The sequence below is a fragment of the Homarus americanus genome, unplaced genomic scaffold (assembly GCF_018991925.1).
Source record: "Homarus americanus isolate GMGI-L3 unplaced genomic scaffold, GMGI_Hamer_2.0 scaffold26351, whole genome shotgun sequence".
NCBI lineage: Eukaryota > Metazoa > Arthropoda > Malacostraca > Decapoda > Nephropidae > Homarus > Homarus americanus.
Window position 1 is genome coordinate 3646922 of NW_024724368.1, and position 20301 is coordinate 3667222.

Sequence of the window (20301 nt, forward strand, 5' to 3'; positions counted from 1 at the left end):
TCTTAAGTGTGAAGCATTACATCTATAACAGTATGGGAGGCTATCAGATGATGGAGATTCACAGTAAAATGCTCCAAGTTGTCAGACCAAGACGAGGCAGCAAGGCATCACCAGCTCGGATGTTATATTACTTGGACAACGTCTCGCATACACAAGTGGCTACAGCAACTGGACAGGTGAATACTGCACAGAAATTTATTTGCACAGTAAAGTTCAGTGAAACTAAAACAATAATAAAATAAAAACTATCTTCATATATATAATCACTTGCATAATTTTTTCTTCAGTCATAAAGTTTTTAGAAAATTAATTGGCAAGACAGCTGAAACGTTCTTTGTAAAATCCTGGTCTGTTTTTTTGTTTTTCTGTTCTGATTCACTGGACTTCAGGGCTGGCCTGCTTATTGCAACATGTTTATATGACAGATTTTAATGAGATTACTCTCATTTGCATTTCTTTCATCTTACACCAAGTTAGAACTGTGGGAAATGACTTTATTTGTTTGGTAAATTGACAAAAACCATTACCGATTGTTATAGAACCTCACTGGTTGATTGCTGTTTACCTTTGTGTTGTATAGCAGTTTTGTATAAACTTGCCTTGTATTATCTAGTGCAGAAAATAGTTCAGAAAACCATTTTGTGTTGTTATTAGTTAGTCTTGGTCACCAGAGACACCCAAGACTAGCACCTTGGTCACCAGAGACACCCAAGACTAGCACCTTGGTCACCAGAGACACCCAAGACCAACACCTTGGTCACTATGTTGAAATGCCCTGTAGTTTGAGCTTCTCCCCACCTATTTATTATATATCATATTTGTATCACTTATGTTACTTGTATATTATTTGTAAATCAAGAGACCCATTCCTCAATTATGTAACTGTATATTTTCAGCTTTCTGGCTGCCGTGCTCTTTCAATAAACCATTAATTATTATTATACTAACACCTTGGTCACCAGAGACACCCAAGACTAACTAACACCCTGGTCACCAGACACCCAAGACTAACACCTTGGTCACCAGACACCCAAGACTAACACCTTGGTCACCAGACACTCAAGACTAACACCTTGGTCACCAGACACTCAAGACTAACACCTTGGTCACCAGAGACACCCAAGACTAACACCTTGGTCACCAGAGACACCCAAGACTAACACCTTGGTCACCAGAGACACCCAAGACTAACACCTGGGTCACCAGAGACACCCAAGACTAACACCTTGGTCACCAGACACTCACGACTAATAATTGTAAAAACTACTAGGCTAGTGATAATACACTTACACTTATTGTTTTACACTGTGTATATTCACAAGTTACCACACTATATGCAGATTTTTCATCGTGTGGCTGTGATCTACTCTCCATAATTGTCCCTGACAAGATAACTGGAAATGTTCACTTACCAACAGAGTCCCACAGTCCTTGAGTGTGTAGATTCACTACTAGTTCACATCAATTCAGAAGATCTAAATCTGAGTTTAAAAAAATTAATATTACAAGCTTAGGAAGAATGAATTAGGTTATAAAGATTAAATATATATGTGAATTTATTACCACAATTGACAAAATAATATATTTAAACTAAAACAAAAAACTAATTTCTACAGCAAGAAACTCTTCCTAAACTTTATTCATTGCCATTAACAATAAAAAAAATAATATAGTACCATGTTACTGCACAGATTTTAAAAAATTCAACAAAACTACCAACTAATTCTAGATGGGCTAATTGTCTTTTAATTACGTATTTTAGTGTAAAAAATGGCAAGATATTGATACCCTGATTAATTTAAAACTTGAAAGCATGCAGACTATTTTTCTTAAACATTCACCAACACGGGGAGCACATACGTGTTAATCAACCTGAGTGTCAGCGAGTCACGCAACAATGATTAAACTGGAGTGATGCGTGAGAAGAAAGGGATCTCTGCAGTTAGTACAAAGGTTATGGATCAGGAAGCTGCCATAAAACGATTTAGTGAAATTAACTTAAATAATAAAGTTAATTTATATGAAATTGGGTGAAACATTCTGAATTGGGCAAAGAGCTGTATTGTACACTTGCTATTTATTTTATCACTATTATAGCTTTGTGCTTCTTAGGTAGACAAATACAGTTTAACAACCAGAAGTTCAGTGGCTTTGTATGCCATTGAGTCTTGGTCAACATGCCACTCGAAGGGCAGTCAGTCACAGACTGCGAGTCATTATTCATCAACCCATGAGTCTCTCACACAGACCTAGAGTCATTATCACAGAGTGGGTAAGGTAGGTCAGGTAAAATTATTATTATTTTTTGTCTGAGTATCTGTAAACCAAGTAAATAGTATATTAATTAACAGTGGTTATATAGTCACACTACATATACCACTATCTTAAATCTGACATATTCCATGCTTCCTCCTCAGCAGTGATCTATCATCGTCTTAAACCGCTGAACTGTCAATGCAAAATATAACCACTGTTATCTTACTCTTCTGAATGTGGGATCTTAAAATATATACAAAGCTATTCTAGCTGGAATGACATTTGTTTTAAACATTAACTTTATATAAAAAAATATTTTAAGCAAAGTAGCAATGATATTAATAGTCATTAGTGTATTCGCTGTCCCAATAATTATTAATTATTTGTAATGATGTAATTCACTGACGAAAAGCAAATCTGTCTTAAACTGAATAGTGTACATGACTGAAAAGAAGTTAAGTATGCTAAAACAAGTTATGAAACCACTTGAGCATCAATCTGCCACTGTAAAGTAGTAAGTAAGTTTAAGCTGATCCTCAACACAGATGGGATCACTCTTCAGCATAACATGACATGCAACTCTACCAAATCTGTCCAGCCGGGGGACACCCAAACATCTTCAGAAGTGTTTAGTGTACCACCACATCATTAGTGCTAGGCCTTTACCAGATTTATATTAAGAAAGGAGGCTCTGTACTTCTTTGTAACTGCTGCTATTATAACCAAGAACAACGATGAATTAAATCCTAAACTGATTCAAGCAGTTAATCTCTCCATATGCATATTTTGGGTGTGTGCCATGTTGAACATAACTGAGACTTGGTAACGAATTTTTCAGATATATCCAAAAACTTAAGCCACTTCCTTTTCAATGAACTATTATCAAAGGCATTCAACCTTGAAAATCTGATTCGTTAAAAAAAAAAAATTCTCTTAGAATCCAAATTTAACCCCTTTATATGCATACTATACTTTGAACATTAGTGGCCATCACACCTAAAAATTTAAGGATTGATATTAGTTTTTGAGATCCTCCCACTAAAACTACTATTATGAACACTAATGCCTATAGTTCACTTGAGAGACTCTGTCAAAGAATAAACAATTTATGCCAGCTACAAAGGAATTCTAAGGAATCATATCCATTAAAATACAAGAATATATTCCTTACAATGAAAGCACAATTTCCCTAAAATATATGAATTATATTCCCTTCAAACAAGGCAAGAAAGACCCATAAACACTCATTCCTACATTGCATAAACATCCGAGAGTAGTAGTCCCTCTTACTGCATCGGCTTCACACCCAGCACCTTCGCCAACCTCCACTGAAACATAACATTAATTTGTTTTATTTCTTATGGTACCTAAATTATGTTTTCAACCCACTAAGTTGGAAAGGTAGATAGAATAATAGATATTTCAATATATAGATCCAACTTACTAGAATTAGAAAGTTTAACAAATGCAAATACTCTGTACAAGCATAGATTTCAATAGTACAAAGAACACACACAGTAATTATAATGTGATACTATCAATATAATTAAGAGGAATGAAGCATAAAATCCTACTTTATAGCAGAGGTGACAAGACAAGTGACCCACAAGATCACCCCTGAAAGGCTAGTGTTCTGTCAGACCCATGCCAATTACTCCAGAACAGATCCTAACCCAGCAGTCTTTGAATATATAATACAATACACTGCATATGGTAAAAAGGATTGTGATAAACAATAATACTAAGAAACATTACCCTATAACAAGCAGTGAAACAATACTCCTGTTTGACTCAGAACAATGTCAAGAGGATATCTAAATGGCTGGGGTGTGGCAAAAAAAAAAAAAATATGATGGTTCAAAGCATGAAGTCCTCATTTATGGCTGTTTAGGCATTTGAGACAAAAAGAAACGTATCTTGGTGTCTTGACCTTGTGAATCTGAAGTCTAACTGGCCCTCAAGGCAATTGAATAGGAGTTTAAAAAATTGCTGTAATTGAGGTTTGCTGGGCGAGGAACTTTCCATTAGCATTTCACATTGGCCTCGGACAGAATACAGTAATCTGCTGTTAAAACATGTCAAGCTGTGCTAAGGTGTGTTCTTGTGGAGGTATCTCAAGTTCCTGAGGACCCATAGGCTATAAAGACAAACTAAACTAAAGTCTACTTAATGTAATCATAAACACTTATAGATGAACAGCTTCTTAGGGAATGATATAACCATAAGTTACAAAGGGGAGACAAAAGTGGTGGGGATGGGAGGGAAGTGAGAAGGCAGGTTAGATTATGGTAAGTTAGGCTGTTGGAGGGGAGATAAGAGGAGGAGACACATGGAGGGGGGTAGGGTGTAACTCTTGGACACAAATTCTTCATACATACCAAATCTGTGATCTGGTTGATGTGATAAGTGATGCCACCCTCCGTCTTCACTTTCTCCATATGTGAGCGTTCAGGATCACCTGCAGCTAACACTGGTTTATTTGGATCAGCCTGGAACAAATTAAAAGATCCCTGACTGATGTGTAACTACTCTGTGGTGTAATTATAACAGTACAAGTATATTTGCAAATGACTAGACTGTCAAAATTAAGCAGCAAACTCTAAATGTAACTTATCTATCCAAAAATTTCAACAGACATATTGGTGATTCCATTTTATACATCAAAGCTTTCGTGCAAAAAATTAAACAATTAATTTATATGCAGATCTACCCCCTTTATCAACTGAATCATTTGGGTCCCTTACTGACTCCATGCCACGACAATGATCCATCAAGTCACTCATGCGATCTTCAAAGCCTGGAGCAAAGAAGGAGGGGTCGATGGCCACAAAACATTGCCCCAAATCTGCCTCTTGGTCTGTTTGCATCCATCGTCGCACATTTGGACCGTATTGTCCACCTGGTTGCAAGCATAAAAATATTCTATAATGGCAGGATAAAAATGTAGCTATTCTCTCTCTTCATAATACAACAACATCCTGTATAGTTTATTCACCAAGGAAATGTAAAATAATCCTGACGCCCACTTTCTCTCATCTTGGCTTGCGAATGGCCATTTAGAAAACAAACAATTAATAAAGTGCTGTATATTGACTAAAATTTGTTTCCACAGAGGATACTGCCACATGCTCACAAAACCATAAGTCATATTGTTGGGTGGGGCAGTGTGACATTTTCATAATGAATAGACTATAGTTTGTGTGACAAAGCCCAAGTAAATACCTATATCATAGTTCTTTTCTACACTTAAAAGGCGCAAATTACTACCATACATGAAGCCAGCTGGTGACTGTTTACATCATGAGCACGAACAGGAAGATGTTTAAGGTGGGGAGTTGCTGACTTTTGTATTTTTTTTTTTACCCCTAACTGGCAGCCGGAACAATTGGTGCAGAGCACTTCCGGGAATAAGAGATTTTTGGGTAAAAAGATGACTCTCAAAGCTGACATCCCTCATCCCCGGAATTTTCCGGGTACTGAGAAAATTTCCTCAGAATTATATATATACTTGTACATTGCGGTACTACAGTGCTTGAAAATAAACAGGATAAAACGTGATCAAATCTAGAGGTATTGAGTGATGTTCCTTACAATATAGGGGTTCCCATAGCAGAGTTGCCAATCGAACAACGTTGCCAAAAGATCAAGTCGAGGCAACACTACACTCTGTTTCTCTACACCATCATTTATTTTTACTGGGAGGCGAGTGTCAACGTAACATTCCAGGGACTGAGTGAAGTGCAGAAGGAAACGGTGACACCTTATCTTTACATAATATAGAAAGTTGTGTAAAAGAATAAAAAAAAGTTGAAAAGTACCAAAAAGTTGTGTAAAAGTATCAAAAAAGTCCCTTTGTCCTAAGTTTGGCTTTGGTTCCAATCATAAATTCAAAACATTTGATTTGTTCATAATTTCAATACAGTAGTATACTGTGTACTCCTCTGTATTGTGAATAAAGATCCAGAATATTTTTTTATTACAGTTATTACCTCTCCTAATGACTCCGTAAAATTTAAAATAGTTTTATTACACAAATTACTTGCCACATGAAGCAAATTGATCTCCTCAATAATTATCTAAAAACATTTAAAACACTCACTTTTTTAAACAAAGCAACATTCTTATTCAAAAAAAAACTAAATAAATAAATAATCATGGCCACAGAAATAGCCTTAATCATGCACTTTATAGGTTGTGGAGAGAAAACCAGGGACAGCATAAAAGAACAATATTTACAGTAAAGATCACATCACACCCCGAAACACATGCGAATCCACAAAGCGTAGGAAAGAAAAGCATCTGGTATGTCAGTTATGAAACAACAAACACCATTCCTTGCAGCACACTGCTTGTCACAGGTACACATTGTAATATTCATGCCAGTGATCACCAAACTATGTTTAAGACCATAATGGAAGTCAATGATCCAAGATAAGGCATTTCTCTGCACCCTGTACAGTACAGTATATACTATGTTGAACTTAATGTTTAGCCTTCCATAAAGTACAGTCAAATGCCTTGACAAAATCAAGATACAAAGTAATGGTAATATTGGAGCAGATGGCTAACACCAGAAGTTGTTGTTCTTTAGATGATATTAAGTAATAAAAATTATCATAAATCACCTGCAGTGGGCAGGGTATGAAGGATGAGGGAAATTGCAGTTAAAAACGGTGAAAAACTGATCATTTTATGATCTCTACATGTCTCTACGTGAAGTTAATTATTTACTATAAATATTCCTCCGAAAAATCTACCGTTGTTGGCACTGCACGTGTTGTCTGCTCTTTATTTGTTTACGAGCAGCAACTGACCCACTCAGTCTGAGCGTACTCTCACATCCACAAAAGGCGTAAAATTACACCATGATGCTTCAACAAAGTTGCTTTCATTGGCTACAAAGTCAGATAAGGTTAGGCATGTTTCTTAGGACAGGTTCTATTAGGTTCTGTGCAGTGTCGTATTATTTTTATTACTTCCTATCATCCAAAGAACATCTGTGACAAAATTAACGAAATTAAACCATATGTTCTGCTGTCAGCCATCTGCTCCAGCATTACCAAAATAACTATTACCAGCATGTTCTAGAATCTCTGGTCACATCTCCAGTCCTTCCAGCAGTCATATCAAGCAAGTGCATCCAGGCATAAATCTATGTTGGCATTCCTTTACAAGGTTGTAAAATGAGAAATAAAACTCCTATAAAGTACTATACTGAAGAACACAGACTTCCCTAGAGAAACATTGGGCTTCCTCCACTGAGACCCAGTTACTGGAGCAGAATAACACTTAGCCCTATTCAATAAAAATGATGCTTCAGCTACTGTTTGAGGCATGCATCATCCACCGTGCCTAAATACCATAACAGATAGCCTCAAAATAATCCAGTCATCCAGATTAACCAGACAAAAAACACTATTTAGACATTTCAGTATCACATTTAACATCATGGTAAAGATTCCTGAAGCTATTTTTAACCCAAGAGGTGCACAGTATTTTGAACTGATAAGAAAGATATATGTACACCTGAAAAGAAACGTTCAGAATTTCCTAAAATGCTTATGAATTGGCACAAACCAATAAACTGTACATCCTTTAGGTTAACAGAAATTGAAAAAAAAATTCTCTTCAAATTCCACCTTGCCAGACTAATTTTTTACTTTCCACAGGGTTAGGGCAGGGGTAGAATATCTGTGCTGTGTAGAGGGTGACTGGGATGGGTGCTCTAGTTTAAATGGTTTTACAAATGTCTAAAAATGAATGGGTCATGCTCAGTTGATCACAGCAAAACTCTCAAGCCTTCTCCCTTTACAATAATTCTCAGGCCTTCACTCCTTTAGGGGGACCTTTTTACCAAGTGGACAACCTTTGGGACCCTGGTGTGAAGATGAAGGTCAATCTAGTCATCAAAGCTTTTACAGTATTCAGTTTATAGATCCCCATCACCAGCTGGGGCCTGGGGTTATGTCCTCTACACCTGCTGACTGTACAGAGTTCTTGATCCTGATGCAAGTTATAACATGAAAAAAATTAGCGAAATAATGACGGAAGTACAGTGTAATGATGTCACCCCTTTATAAGCATCCATTACACTGTTTTTTTTTAAGGGAACTATGTCTTGAACAAACTTGTGTGATGGGTTGTCAACTTTTAGCTGCATGCAAATCATTTTTTTGAGTTTCAGTCCATTTCACTTTGTTTTCAGTTTTTCCACATCAATAAATTTTTGGCCTGCTTTATATATCTATACTGTACTTATTTCACAGATAATAAATAAAGTATGTAAGTAAGTAAAAAAATATAGATGCATTTTGTACAACACCTGTGTGAAGGAGAGCATTTAAATATCAGAAACAACCTAGTACAGGTACTCCCCGACTTACGACGAGGTTGGGGACCGACATCCAGTTCGTAAGTCGAAATGGTCGTAAGTCGTAAATGCTCAAATAACACACAGAAAATCTAAAATGGATGTCTCTTTTTCTTCTCAGCACCACAAAACACTCACTTTTAAGCTTGCCAGCCATTTTAAAGTGAATTACAGATGAAAATTTTGTCTGTGTACTGACGTTGGGATTCAAAAATACATAATTTGCCCTAATTTTGGTACGACTGAGGCAGGTCATAAGTGCAGGTGGACGTAAGTCGAGTAGGTCGTAAGTCGGGGAGTACCTGATACTTTATATAACTAACCAATAACACTAATATAATACTGTAAAATACTAGGGATACTTCAATCTATCAGCATGTCCTGCTAGTTGACCCGCTTCACGATTGATTATGAATGACATGGTGTACAAGAATGTGTACCCAACAAAAATATTACAATGTACTGTACAGTTAGCTCCACCCCTGTGTTTACCACCTAGCATTCAAAAATGTTCTTAAAAATTGTTCCCATTTAACATCGCTGTTTGGCACGAGTGAACTATGTGGTTTGTTGAATCTATATTGGACAGCTGCCAACTAATTTTGTTCACATCAGTTTGTATTACAATAAATATGTGGTGCCTACTTCCTTAATGTTTTGATTGCCAATTAATCTCTTCAATACCACGTCTTCTTATCTATTTTATTCTGGTTACCGCCAGACGATTTTATTCAGTTGAAGAGGTTCCATCTCGTAGTCAAAGGGTTAAACAAAATTTCGCTGCTTCTACAAGATATAGATTCAAACATATTCATAATCCATTTGCTCATAAATGCTCACTTTTGCAAAGGAACACCTTACTCACAACAAGAATTCACCCCCCTCACATCCTATTGTAACTTTAGTATTTTCATCTGGCTAGCGATAGACGATTATACTCAGCTGAGGAAACCATTTGGTATTGTCAAAGTGTTATCCTGTGTTGTAAGCTCTCCCAACTGATATACACTTTCCATCCTCACCCCCAGTACCCCCCCCAGAAAGACACCTACCCTGACACACCCCTCCTCTCCCCCTCCCGCTCACTTGTGAATGCCTTGAATACACACTTCAGAGTTCAGGATACACATCTCTGGGAGAGAGGATTGGCAATGTTTGGCAGTAAACGCAGGAATGGTGCCAACTGTACATCACATTGATCAACAATTACTTGATCCATCAAGGTTTTACAATACCAGTCATACACCAAGGGGACTTAAGCCTTATAAATGTGATTACAATACCTTCCAATGAACTAAAGACATAGTTAACTTGCCCTTCAGAGCATTTACAGGTCAATGTATTGCATCAACAACATGTCTCTTAAAGTCAATTATCATATATTAAGTGAGGCAATACTTGTCTTTCTCCCTCTAATCATCTGGACGTTAGTAAACTGCCTGAGCATTTATGAGAAACTAATAAATATATCAACATTATTTTTAGTACCTGAAGCCACCAGGTGTTGACAAGAACACATCACCTATTCAGTTCCCAGCCAATTAGTTTATTGAAGAAAAATGAAGTGAAACCTGTTAAAATAATAATTGGTTTCACTTGTTTCTACAACCTTATAAATTCAAACTAATATATCTATAGACTGAATAACCAATACCTAATGTTCTGATAATTCTATTTTTACCCCTTTACTATGGGGATGCCAGTTTTTATATTTCATTTGGCTAACACCAGATGATCTTATTCAACTCAGAGGCATCCCTATACACAAGGGATAAAGGTACAGTAGTTCAGTAGGATCTTGAACAGACTACTGACGTACAGACCTTTACTTGCCACACACAAATAGAGTTGCTGGTAAGAGAAAAACCCACAATTCTGGTTCTGTCTTGGGTTCATACCAACATTAACTCCTTAAACTGAAGTGAACCATATTCATCAAATAATGCAATTACTGTACTTATAAGTTAAGTGTCTACCCTAAAGTCACGTTGCATGACTGCATAAGAAAAATATCACTGTACTTGCCTGACAAGATGCCACAGAAGATCTCTACTAACATGCCAAGGCCATAACCTTTATAGCCAGAATGGAGCTCTGAACCTCCAAGAGGCAACAGTGCTCCTTGCATTCCTTCTGCAGCATTTGTGGTGGGCTGACCGTCCTTGTCTAATGCCCAACCCTCTGGGATAGGGTTTTCCTTACGACGCTCTATCTCAATCTTTACAGGGGAAACATCCTCATTAGAGTAAATATTGTAGCAAAGCACAGTCTTACATTATACAAAAAAGTTCTTATACAATGCATAAGTTCATGGTGCTTGAAATAATTAATTCTTCAAAATTTAAGAAGGTATGTGTGATTTTAATTAAAGAATGGCAAGACCCACCTAATGCACCTCCTTCCAACTCCTGGAGATGAGTTTGGACAGAAAGGAAAGGAAAGATACTGTTAGAAAAATGAGGAGTGTGTTCAAGGAGAGTGAGACAAATTCTAGTGCTTATTGTGCAAGTGAGTTTAGTTTTGTCTACAAGTACATGAAAACACGTTCAAGTCATCAGAGGAGTAAAACTTTAAAAACAAGAGTAAATCACAATAATTATCATGCACATCAGTTTATCTACATCCAAGCTATACAGATACATGAAACGGAGAACAATGAAACTATCCAGATACTAATAGTGTACTTTCCATTAGTTATTTCTTACTATTAATAATGATTACTGTGCAAATTCCATTGTCTACAAAATACCTTAAATATAGACACCTATCAAAGTGCATACCGTACTGTACATAGGAGGCTTTGTGATGTTATAGAGGCTTTCATCCTTCTTACTCTCACTTAGGTAAAATACAGGTGAGAACCTCGACTCAAAGAGAATAAAGAATTCCTTCACTATTGACCAAACTTGAGAATGAAGTTAGGTTGACAGATAATAAATGAATATATTTTCATATATCTAAATACCGCTTTCTAGTATGCGTTATTGCACCTTACCTTACCAACAGCCACCACACAGGTAGCCATGTCCAACACGAAATTGTCCCCATTCTTTGCCGGGGCTGACAGGGCCAACGGGTTAGTTCCCAAGGCCGGCTTCACACACATAAAAAAAAAGAGATAAATTCAGCTAAGAACATCATTAATTAACATTTGTCCATCATGAATACTTAGAACATTTCTTATATAATACTATAAGTGTATTTTAGTAAACTGTTATATTCTCACTAAAAAACTGTTTAAGCACAAAAGGTACAAAAACTATACTGCAGGAGAACTTCATGTAGAATGAGGTTTAGCTATGTAGGATCTCATTCTCTGTCGAGTTTAATATCTTATGAGAAAAAATAGGGATTTGTTCCTAGTCTCTTCCTCAAGAATAATTTTTTTTCTATCGAGGTCAAATAATCGTCGAGAACTTTTACATCCTCCGCAGCAGTCTTGTCACTCTTAGACCCTAGCAGCAGTGTGTAATAAATATGATCGCATTACAGTACTAACCTTCTTGGCGCGGGTTGGAGCAACAAGGGGGGACGTGTTGGTGAAACTCATGCCCTGAAACACATGATTACAATAAATACATTGTGAGAAATACTCTTTTCTTTATGATCAAACCAATATTTTTTTTACTCTTATTCAATATGATTCATTTTAAATTCTTTGTCATATATCAAATCTCCATTCATTAAAAACTATATAAATCATAAATAATTACAAAGTAAAAATGTTCTCTTGATGCTAAACAATTATTCAAGCATTATCTTTACTCTCCCGTTTTGGTTTGGGGATGATCAAGGGACTCACAAATCTCCACACATTAGGGAGAGGTGAATGGTAGGGGTTAATGATACAAGCCAAGCGTTGAAAGTCACAGTAAAAGGTTGACAAAGCTACGGTACTAAACCTACTCTCCATACTGTACTTCACATCCTCAAGTAGTGTCTATCAGCAAAATTATGTACAGTTTATTTGAGTGAGTAGCTCTGAGATTAATTAGATATGGTAACATGCCATGAAAAGTTAGTTCTTACCAGAAATCCTTCCTTGGTGGCTCTCATGGCATACCAACCTGCTATGCCATAATGGTTGCTACCTGAGACATTAAATGGGTGTTAAGTTCTACATACCCTGTACTGGGTGGTGGCAGTTTATAAATTTCTATATGATTAGTAATTCTAGGGAAAAACATTAAGAAAAAAACAGGTTGTCCTTCCCTTCATCTGCTTCACAAGGACTGGATCTGCAAGTACTGTACCGTATGTGATTTAATTTTTATCATTCAAGTTTTGTTTATGCCCGGCTAAGGTTCACTCGTGTGTAGATGTGTACCATGCTCTTCCTTTTCCCCTCGTGTAGTCCATCTTGATTGCCAGAATGCACCAAGAACTTAATCAGTGTAAATGTTTGTTCTATTTGCAGACTGGATTTCACCTTTTTTGCCTACAATATTGGGTTCCCAACAGCACCCTTCAAGATATAGCTCCAGATGTAACACTTGGTAGAGCTTGCCAATATAACTGATCCCAGGAACTGACTGTAACAATATAACTGACCCCAGGAACTGACTGTAACAATATAACTGACCCCAGGAACTGACTGTAACAATATAACTGACCCCAGGAACTGACTGTAACAATATAATCCCAGGAAACTGACTGAACTGACTGTTACAATATAACTGACCCCAGGAACTGACTGTAACAATATAACTGACCCCAGGAACTGACTGTAACAATATAACTGACCCCAGGAACTGACTGCAACAATATAATTGATCCCAGGAACTGACTGTTACAATATAACTGACTGCACCAATATAACTGACCCCAGGAACTGACTGCAACAATATAACTGACCCCAGGAACTGACTGCAACAATATAACTGACCCCAGGAACTGACTGCACCAATATAACTGATCCCAGGAAATGACTGTAACAATATAACTGACTGCAACAATATAACTGACCCCAGGAACTGACTGCACCAATATAACTGACTGCAACAATATAACTGACCCCAGCAACTGACTGTAACAATATAACTGACCCCAGGAACTGACTGCACCAATATAACTGACCCCAGGAACTGACTGCATTATCATCAGGCTTTTTCTCATTATGCCACAAGTAGTAAACCTAACACAAGCCTATGATCGTGGTATGATAATTAAGTCCCTGGTGTAAATATCTATATAATCCCTCTACATCCATTGGGTATACTTCTCCTTACTTAATAATAATATACTGTACTGTACATGTTAAATATAAATGAAGTACAGTATAATAAATATAATAACTATTAGAGTTAGGTTTAAAATACAGTAATGATAATCTGCAGATAATATTGGCAAAGCATACAAAACAGTATAGTATAGCACTGTTTTTTTTAGTTGTTTATCGTATCCATGTTAAAACTATTTGACAGTCATAGTAGAAACTGGAAATGTATATATACAGTACAGTATGATATAATCACTATGGTGTCATAGCCCAGCACCAATCATGACTATTGTTGAGACCTCTTTCAGGTACAGTATCCGTTTGTCTGGCATTTCCGTGATTTCTAGAGCTGTGATTAGTATACAGTAAAAACATTCTGTAGATTGATAACGTTACAGTACTCAAATTATAACTAAGAATATAAATAACAGAGTATAAAAAATACTCTGCCTGCATTTCTTACAGCTTACTGATGCATATTTTGGTAGACATTAAATAATGATGGATGGACTTCATAGGGATAAAATGATATGGGAATTTTGTTCCTAAACTTGTATATACCATAATACTGTACTGTATTGTCTGTGTTATAGTTGAGAAACAACAAACTACCTTGCTAAAATATAGGTTCTTGTCCCATTTACTGAAGCAAAACTAAAAACAAAAGCAGATGACTTCTCTCCAATTAAATTTTTCCCATTTTTACTTTTTTATAGAAAATTTAATAAATACTGCATCAAATAATCTTAATAAGAATAAGCTCAATATCTTCCTGGCATCATTGCCAGCCAGGAGTCATGCCAGAGCCTTGTCTGTAAAGATCTTTGCTCTCCATTTTCATAATTTCTAGTGATGCAGTTTGTAAATATTTAATCAGTAGTTTGATTACATTACTGTACTTCTAAAACAAAAGTTTTGCAATCCCTAGTGAAAGTGAGGGTGACCTGTAAGTTAATAAAAAGAAGTTTTTAAGAATTCTAATTGGCCTGGTAAAACAAAGAGAAAGAACTACCACAAGAATTACATTAATGTTGCCAGTTACTGATGGACAGACAATACATGCAATAACAAGCATTAAACTGGATTAAATGCAATAATTAACAATAGCATTCCTGACAACTTGTGTATAAGGTACCAGGTTAAATTGTTGGCAGCCATCAATTATGTAACGTGATGTATGGTACAGTATCTGGTTGGTGTTGATCAGTCTCTAGTTACCTTTTAGTTATACAACTTCGAGTTAACAACAAAATTTCCTGGAAATTTTATATAGCCGTACAGTACCTAAAATACCAGGAGTATTTCAACAATGAGGGGACTTTGGTCAAACATAGCTGAAGATAAAGTGATAATTTAACTAACTATTTAATTAACTTCAAGGAATCCTCCCCCTCCCCCAAATCTATAAGCTCACCTCGAGTACAGACCCAGCCAATACCAGTTTCTTTAGCTTTCTTTACGGCCAAATCCATACAGAAGTTGCCAACAACAGGTCCAAGGCCATTGTTGCCATGGACAAGAGCCGTGGACACACTCTCCTTTGTTATAGTGGGAAGAGCATCTCCAGCACACACCTTCTGCTTCACATCATTTGCATACATTTCTGGAATATAATGATTGTGTAAGGAGAAATTAAATTTTTGAAGACTTTCTTATTCACACACCACATTGAATATTCAAATCCATCAGAAATTTAATAAATGTTGTACTGTATATAGTATTTTAAATGAAGATTCTGTAGGAGGTTCATAAGTTTCACTGACATGCCTTCCTAAAAAAAAAAACTTAAATTCCTCCTTTATTTTCATAAGTGAGATAAGTTCACAACCTCTTGGTAGAAATGTTAATCCCACAAATACCAGATTGGAATAACAAAACAAAGAACACCCACCTAATCTATTGAGTCCATGACTGAAGTGGCCTCGGTTGTCAGCCGCAACAAGGACGTCAGCAAGGGCAGTAGCATTAGGCTTAGGAGTTCCAACAGCTACCATGCAATCTACCATGTAACGGTGGACTTCATCGACTGCATACTGATGACAGAAAAAAATTATGTAGTATATATTATATAAACTAAATTGACGGCAACACTTTTTACATGATCTTATCTTACTTCGTCAATAAAAAACCAATGCAGTAAATAACCACTAAACAGAAACATAATTCAGATAAAATACATTTGCCTAAACATATACTACACAATCTATAGTACAATTACCACTATCAGCTCACTGGCAGGTACAAGGCCTCTCTTTGGTATTACAGTACAGTATATGGGGGGTCTACTGTACCACACATATTTGGAAATTTATCTAAAGGTGGGATGATATAACAAAGCATATTCGAGAAATGCTGACAAATTTGAATAAGAATTAAAACAGATAAAAGTGGGTAGACAAAAACAATCTTTACAGGTTATAGTATAACCGCAGGCAACTTGCATTGTTTTGGATTACAATGACTGTACAGCATAGCAAATTATATACTGTAATGTAATACTGTATGTACAAAATGCTAAATATATGTATGGTAATACAGTATATTACTGCATATTCTAAAATAGATAAACATGTCACACACACATTTTACCATGATCAAACATAATAATATACAAAAGTTATTTAGGACACATGAACTCATCTGTGGGTCTAATTTCTGGAGTGAAAGGTGCAATGTAATGGCCATCATATACTGTACTTTATTTACCTAATGGTCACCCACTAGAGGTGGCCAAGCCGAGGGAAGGTGGTCAGTGGCCTGTGTAGGATCCCACCATAGTTCTTGATAATTTTGTCAATGGATATTTTGAAACCCAGTACAGTATACTGTTTTAGTAGACAGTTGTCCTTGTGTTTATGGTGACCAAAATAGTTCATGTTTTCTATCCCTTTAAAGATCTAAAGGGTTGCTAGTCCTAGGGCACTTCAAAGTGAAATGTCATTTAGGGTTTAAAAGAAAAACTTTCAGTGATAAAAGATTAAAAACATTCATACTGAGATATGTAGAGGTATGTTATTGTACCATAAAAAATGAGCATCATATACTGTACTTGGGATACATGCAACAGATTCTGCTGCATATCTGTAACTATTCTTGTCTTGTACGGTAATAACTTGTAATGCTTTACCTCATGTAGCCAGGTAAACTACTACTGTATACCTCATTGTCACTCCTCAGTACATTTCTTGTTTGCAAAGTTAGACAAGTTCCTCTCCTGTCCTTCCTGGGCTAATTCAGTACAGTACAGTACAGCTCCTCCCCGACTTACGACAGAGTTAGGGACCCAAATCCAGGTCGTAAGTCGAAATGGCCGTAAGTCGGAAATGCTTAAATAATACATAGAAAATCTAAAATGGGTGTTTCTTTTTCTTCTCAGCACCACAAAACTCTCGCTTTTAAGCTTGCCAGCCATTTTGATAAAATTTTGGTAAGACTGAGGCAGGTCGTAAGTGCAGGGGTAGGTCGTAAGTCGGGGAGGAGCTGTATACTGTAATCTTAGTGTATACATAATAATAATAATGATAATTTTTTTTACCAAGTCCCAGGTTGCTGATCTGACTTTCTGCCTCATTTGAACACAATAGTAGGGTCTCAATAGTACATCGTTTCTCACACTATAGGACACGAGTCCCTCAGGCTTGACCAATATATTTTTCCAGCGTATTCTGGTGTGTTTTAAACAAATCTGACCTTCATTTTTTTACGGAAATTGCTTGTTTTTGCCCCCCCCCCCCTCCCAACAGTAATGGGGGAGAGTCTGGGAAATCAGGGATTTTGGGAGGGGGAGAAAACGAAAACGAGTAAGCTAACCTAACCTAACCCCAAGCCAGGGGGTCTGCCCCTGGACCCCCAACAGGCCAGCTTAAACTAACCTAAATGTTTTAGTAGTTTAAGACTTTGGAGCGCATCATGTCCGAAAGTACAATACAGTACCTTAGTTAGAAGTGTAAGGACCAGGGATACGTAAAAATTGGATAGAATGATTGCCTTTCTCGTAAAACTCAGTAATAAACTTAAAACACTCATAGGAGTACAAATGACAACCAACCTCCACCACGGCCATTGTGAGACTGGTCAATGAAATTAAAATCGTAACCAGGCTGCTTCCTTTGAAAAAAAAATATCAAATGTAATTGGTCGAAAAAATATATAAATTCACGCGAGGAAATCAATACATCATTGGTCACGACTGGATGACGTCAGTCAATATTGTGCATGCATGATGTGCCGATAACATCTCCTCACAGACGAAGACTGAAAACTACACAAGATAAATTAAATTAAATTGTGTCGCTATTATTCATTTCCACCTGGTATATATGGGGTTCAAAATGCTCTAAATAAGGAGATCTAAATGTTTCAGTAGTTTATTACTTTCGAGCACGCTATAACCTAAAGTAAATTAATACCCCGAATAATAACCCTTTTGGGTTTTTCACAAGATAAGAAAGCAATTTTCTTCCATAGAAGTATTTGCTAAGAGTTGCTGGTTTAGGTTACTGTATTCCAGCACAGTATTACCACAATTAGTGTTGAAAGATTTGCACTGCTTCAGTTAACAATGAACATTTTAACCTAACCTAATCAGCAACTCACCGGTTCATTCCTAAAGTTGGAGAAGCTTTTGTTGACAGCTTTGGTCAACTACACCTAACCATAGGCCACTTGTCAGTTCCCAAGTACAGTATAGTAAATTCAGAGTACTGTAGTGTTCAAGTTTTTCTAAAGTTCTGACATCCATCGGTATCAACATTTAATGGCCATAAAAATTTCGGTAAAGATGCAATTCCACTACCAATTGAGTTTTGACCGGATAATGTATCTAGGTTTTTTCCATGTTATTTGGTGTGATTTATTCGAATGTTACCTTAATTTCCGTCGGAAATAAGTAATTTTTTAGTTATCAACCTCCCTCCAACAATCTTGGGAGTGAAATTGCAATAATACATTTTACAAAACTAAATGTACCCTGGCTGTCTGTACCTACAATGTATTTGTTATATACATGAACTGTTGTTTCAGAATCACTCAAATGAATGACAATACAGTACAGTACTATAAAGAGAGATAGATAAACACTCTCAGAATGGTGCCGTCTCTGACCCCATCATGACAATAATGAAGTTGTTATGGACCACAAAACTACCAACTTCTACGTCAACACAGTCTTACCTTGGTTCCTAAATTATCAGGTGGAGTGAACTTTGCCTTTTCTTGTGCAATTGTGGACGCCATTGTCGATAATGAAAAGGATTGGTGTTGGAGGCAGGGTGGGTGTGACAGGAGCGTGGTACTCGGGTGGTAACAAAGTTGTCGCGAGGCCTGCAGTTCAAAGCCAAGGTCGCTCGGGGTGGTGGGGGGTGTGTGGTGGGTGAGGAGACAGGGGGGTGGTATAAGACGTGCTAGTCTAGCTCCGCGCACCACTACCCGGCTACCAGAATAACAATAAGACATTTTTTAAACCAAAGGCTACAAGGGGATAAGGCCGATGAAGTAGTCGAAATGCTGGGAACTTCTCACAAGTTAATACTCTCAGTCCTCATGAAAAATATGCAATACAGAAATATATTCAGCCACCGACGACAATTAGTAATTGCTGCCAAAGATCTCTTGATGTTGTAAAGTAATACTGAACAAACAAGTCTGGAGATTCAATTTTTAACTCTTGAGCACAAAGCTTCCACAGTGTAACATCTGGTGTTTACACCACAGAAGGTTTCCCGTACACTCAGCCTCTCACGGGCTCCTAAGATAAACTGACGCGTTCACTGAAACTAGTAACTGATTAAAAGGTTCAGCCGTGTAGTGTACCCTGCATCCGCTACTAGGTGCAGTACTGTACCTGCATTTCTATCTCACTGTTACTTTCTGGCGTCGTGAAATAGACTCAAATAAGAGAATAGGATAAATAAATAGAAATACGTCAAGAATGATACTGTCGACATAGCACCTTGGATCGTTTGCCAAATGTATTTGGTAGTCTATAATCGAGTCACGCTGTATATGCAAGTCTGGAGACGTGCCAGACCCAGGTAGGGGTGAGAGTACACAATTTGAAAGCATATTTTTCCCCTTCCATTACACTATTTACCCAGAGATTAGAACGCCTGCAGTTGCCTAGTGTATTACTAACCTTGCTACGCGTTTGAAGACATTCGTTGTTGAAGCGCAGTAATAATACTAAGTCGAGTGTCATACCTGGAACTGGCGGATATCCGCTCTACTATTTTTACGGGGATTAGCCCATCCGGGCACAGGTCACCGACCCACATTGGGGCCTGAACTCAAAAACAAATAATACACACAGAAATAAAAAACAACAACAACAACAACACACACCAAGAGTGAGAAACGATATATTGTATAATTATGTTGTGTTGTCAGAGGAGGAGATACAACTGACTTCCTGCAATTGTATGTCTGTTATAATAACCACCAATTTGACTCCTCGCCAATC

The 20301-nt window shown here is 37.0% G+C and overlaps 1 protein-coding gene across 1 annotated transcript; it reads right to left on the bottom strand.

Moving 5' to 3' along the window:
- Nucleotides 1-1543: 1543 nt before the first annotated feature.
- On the bottom strand, nt 1544-19207 carry LOC121864172 (uncharacterized oxidoreductase YjmC-like). Its single transcript, XM_042363166.1, has 10 exons — nt 19017-19207; nt 15736-15877; nt 15259-15447; nt 12656-12717; nt 12126-12179; nt 11622-11720; nt 10652-10844; nt 5001-5155; nt 4635-4745; nt 1544-3584 (listed from the first exon to the last, which is right to left on the bottom strand). Exons 1-10 carry the CDS (start codon nt 19077-19079, stop codon nt 3543-3545), a joined length of 1110 nt encoding a protein of 369 aa, XP_042219100.1. The 5' UTR covers nt 19080-19207; the 3' UTR covers nt 1544-3542.
- Between the last annotated feature and the right edge of the window lie 1094 nt (nt 19208-20301).

Coding starts and splice junctions, on each gene's coding strand:
- LOC121864172 (XM_042363166.1), bottom strand. CDS start 19,079: ATGGCGTCCACAATTGCACAAGAAAAGGCAAAGTTCACTCCACCTGAT. Junction 15,448..15,735: donor TCATGGACTCAATAGATTAG/GTGGGTGTTCTT, acceptor ATTATATTCCAG/AAATGTATGCAAATGATGTG. Junction 11,721..12,125: donor CTCCAACCCGCGCCAAGAAG/GTTAGTACTGTA, acceptor ATGTGTGTGAAG/CCGGCCTTGGGAACTAACCC.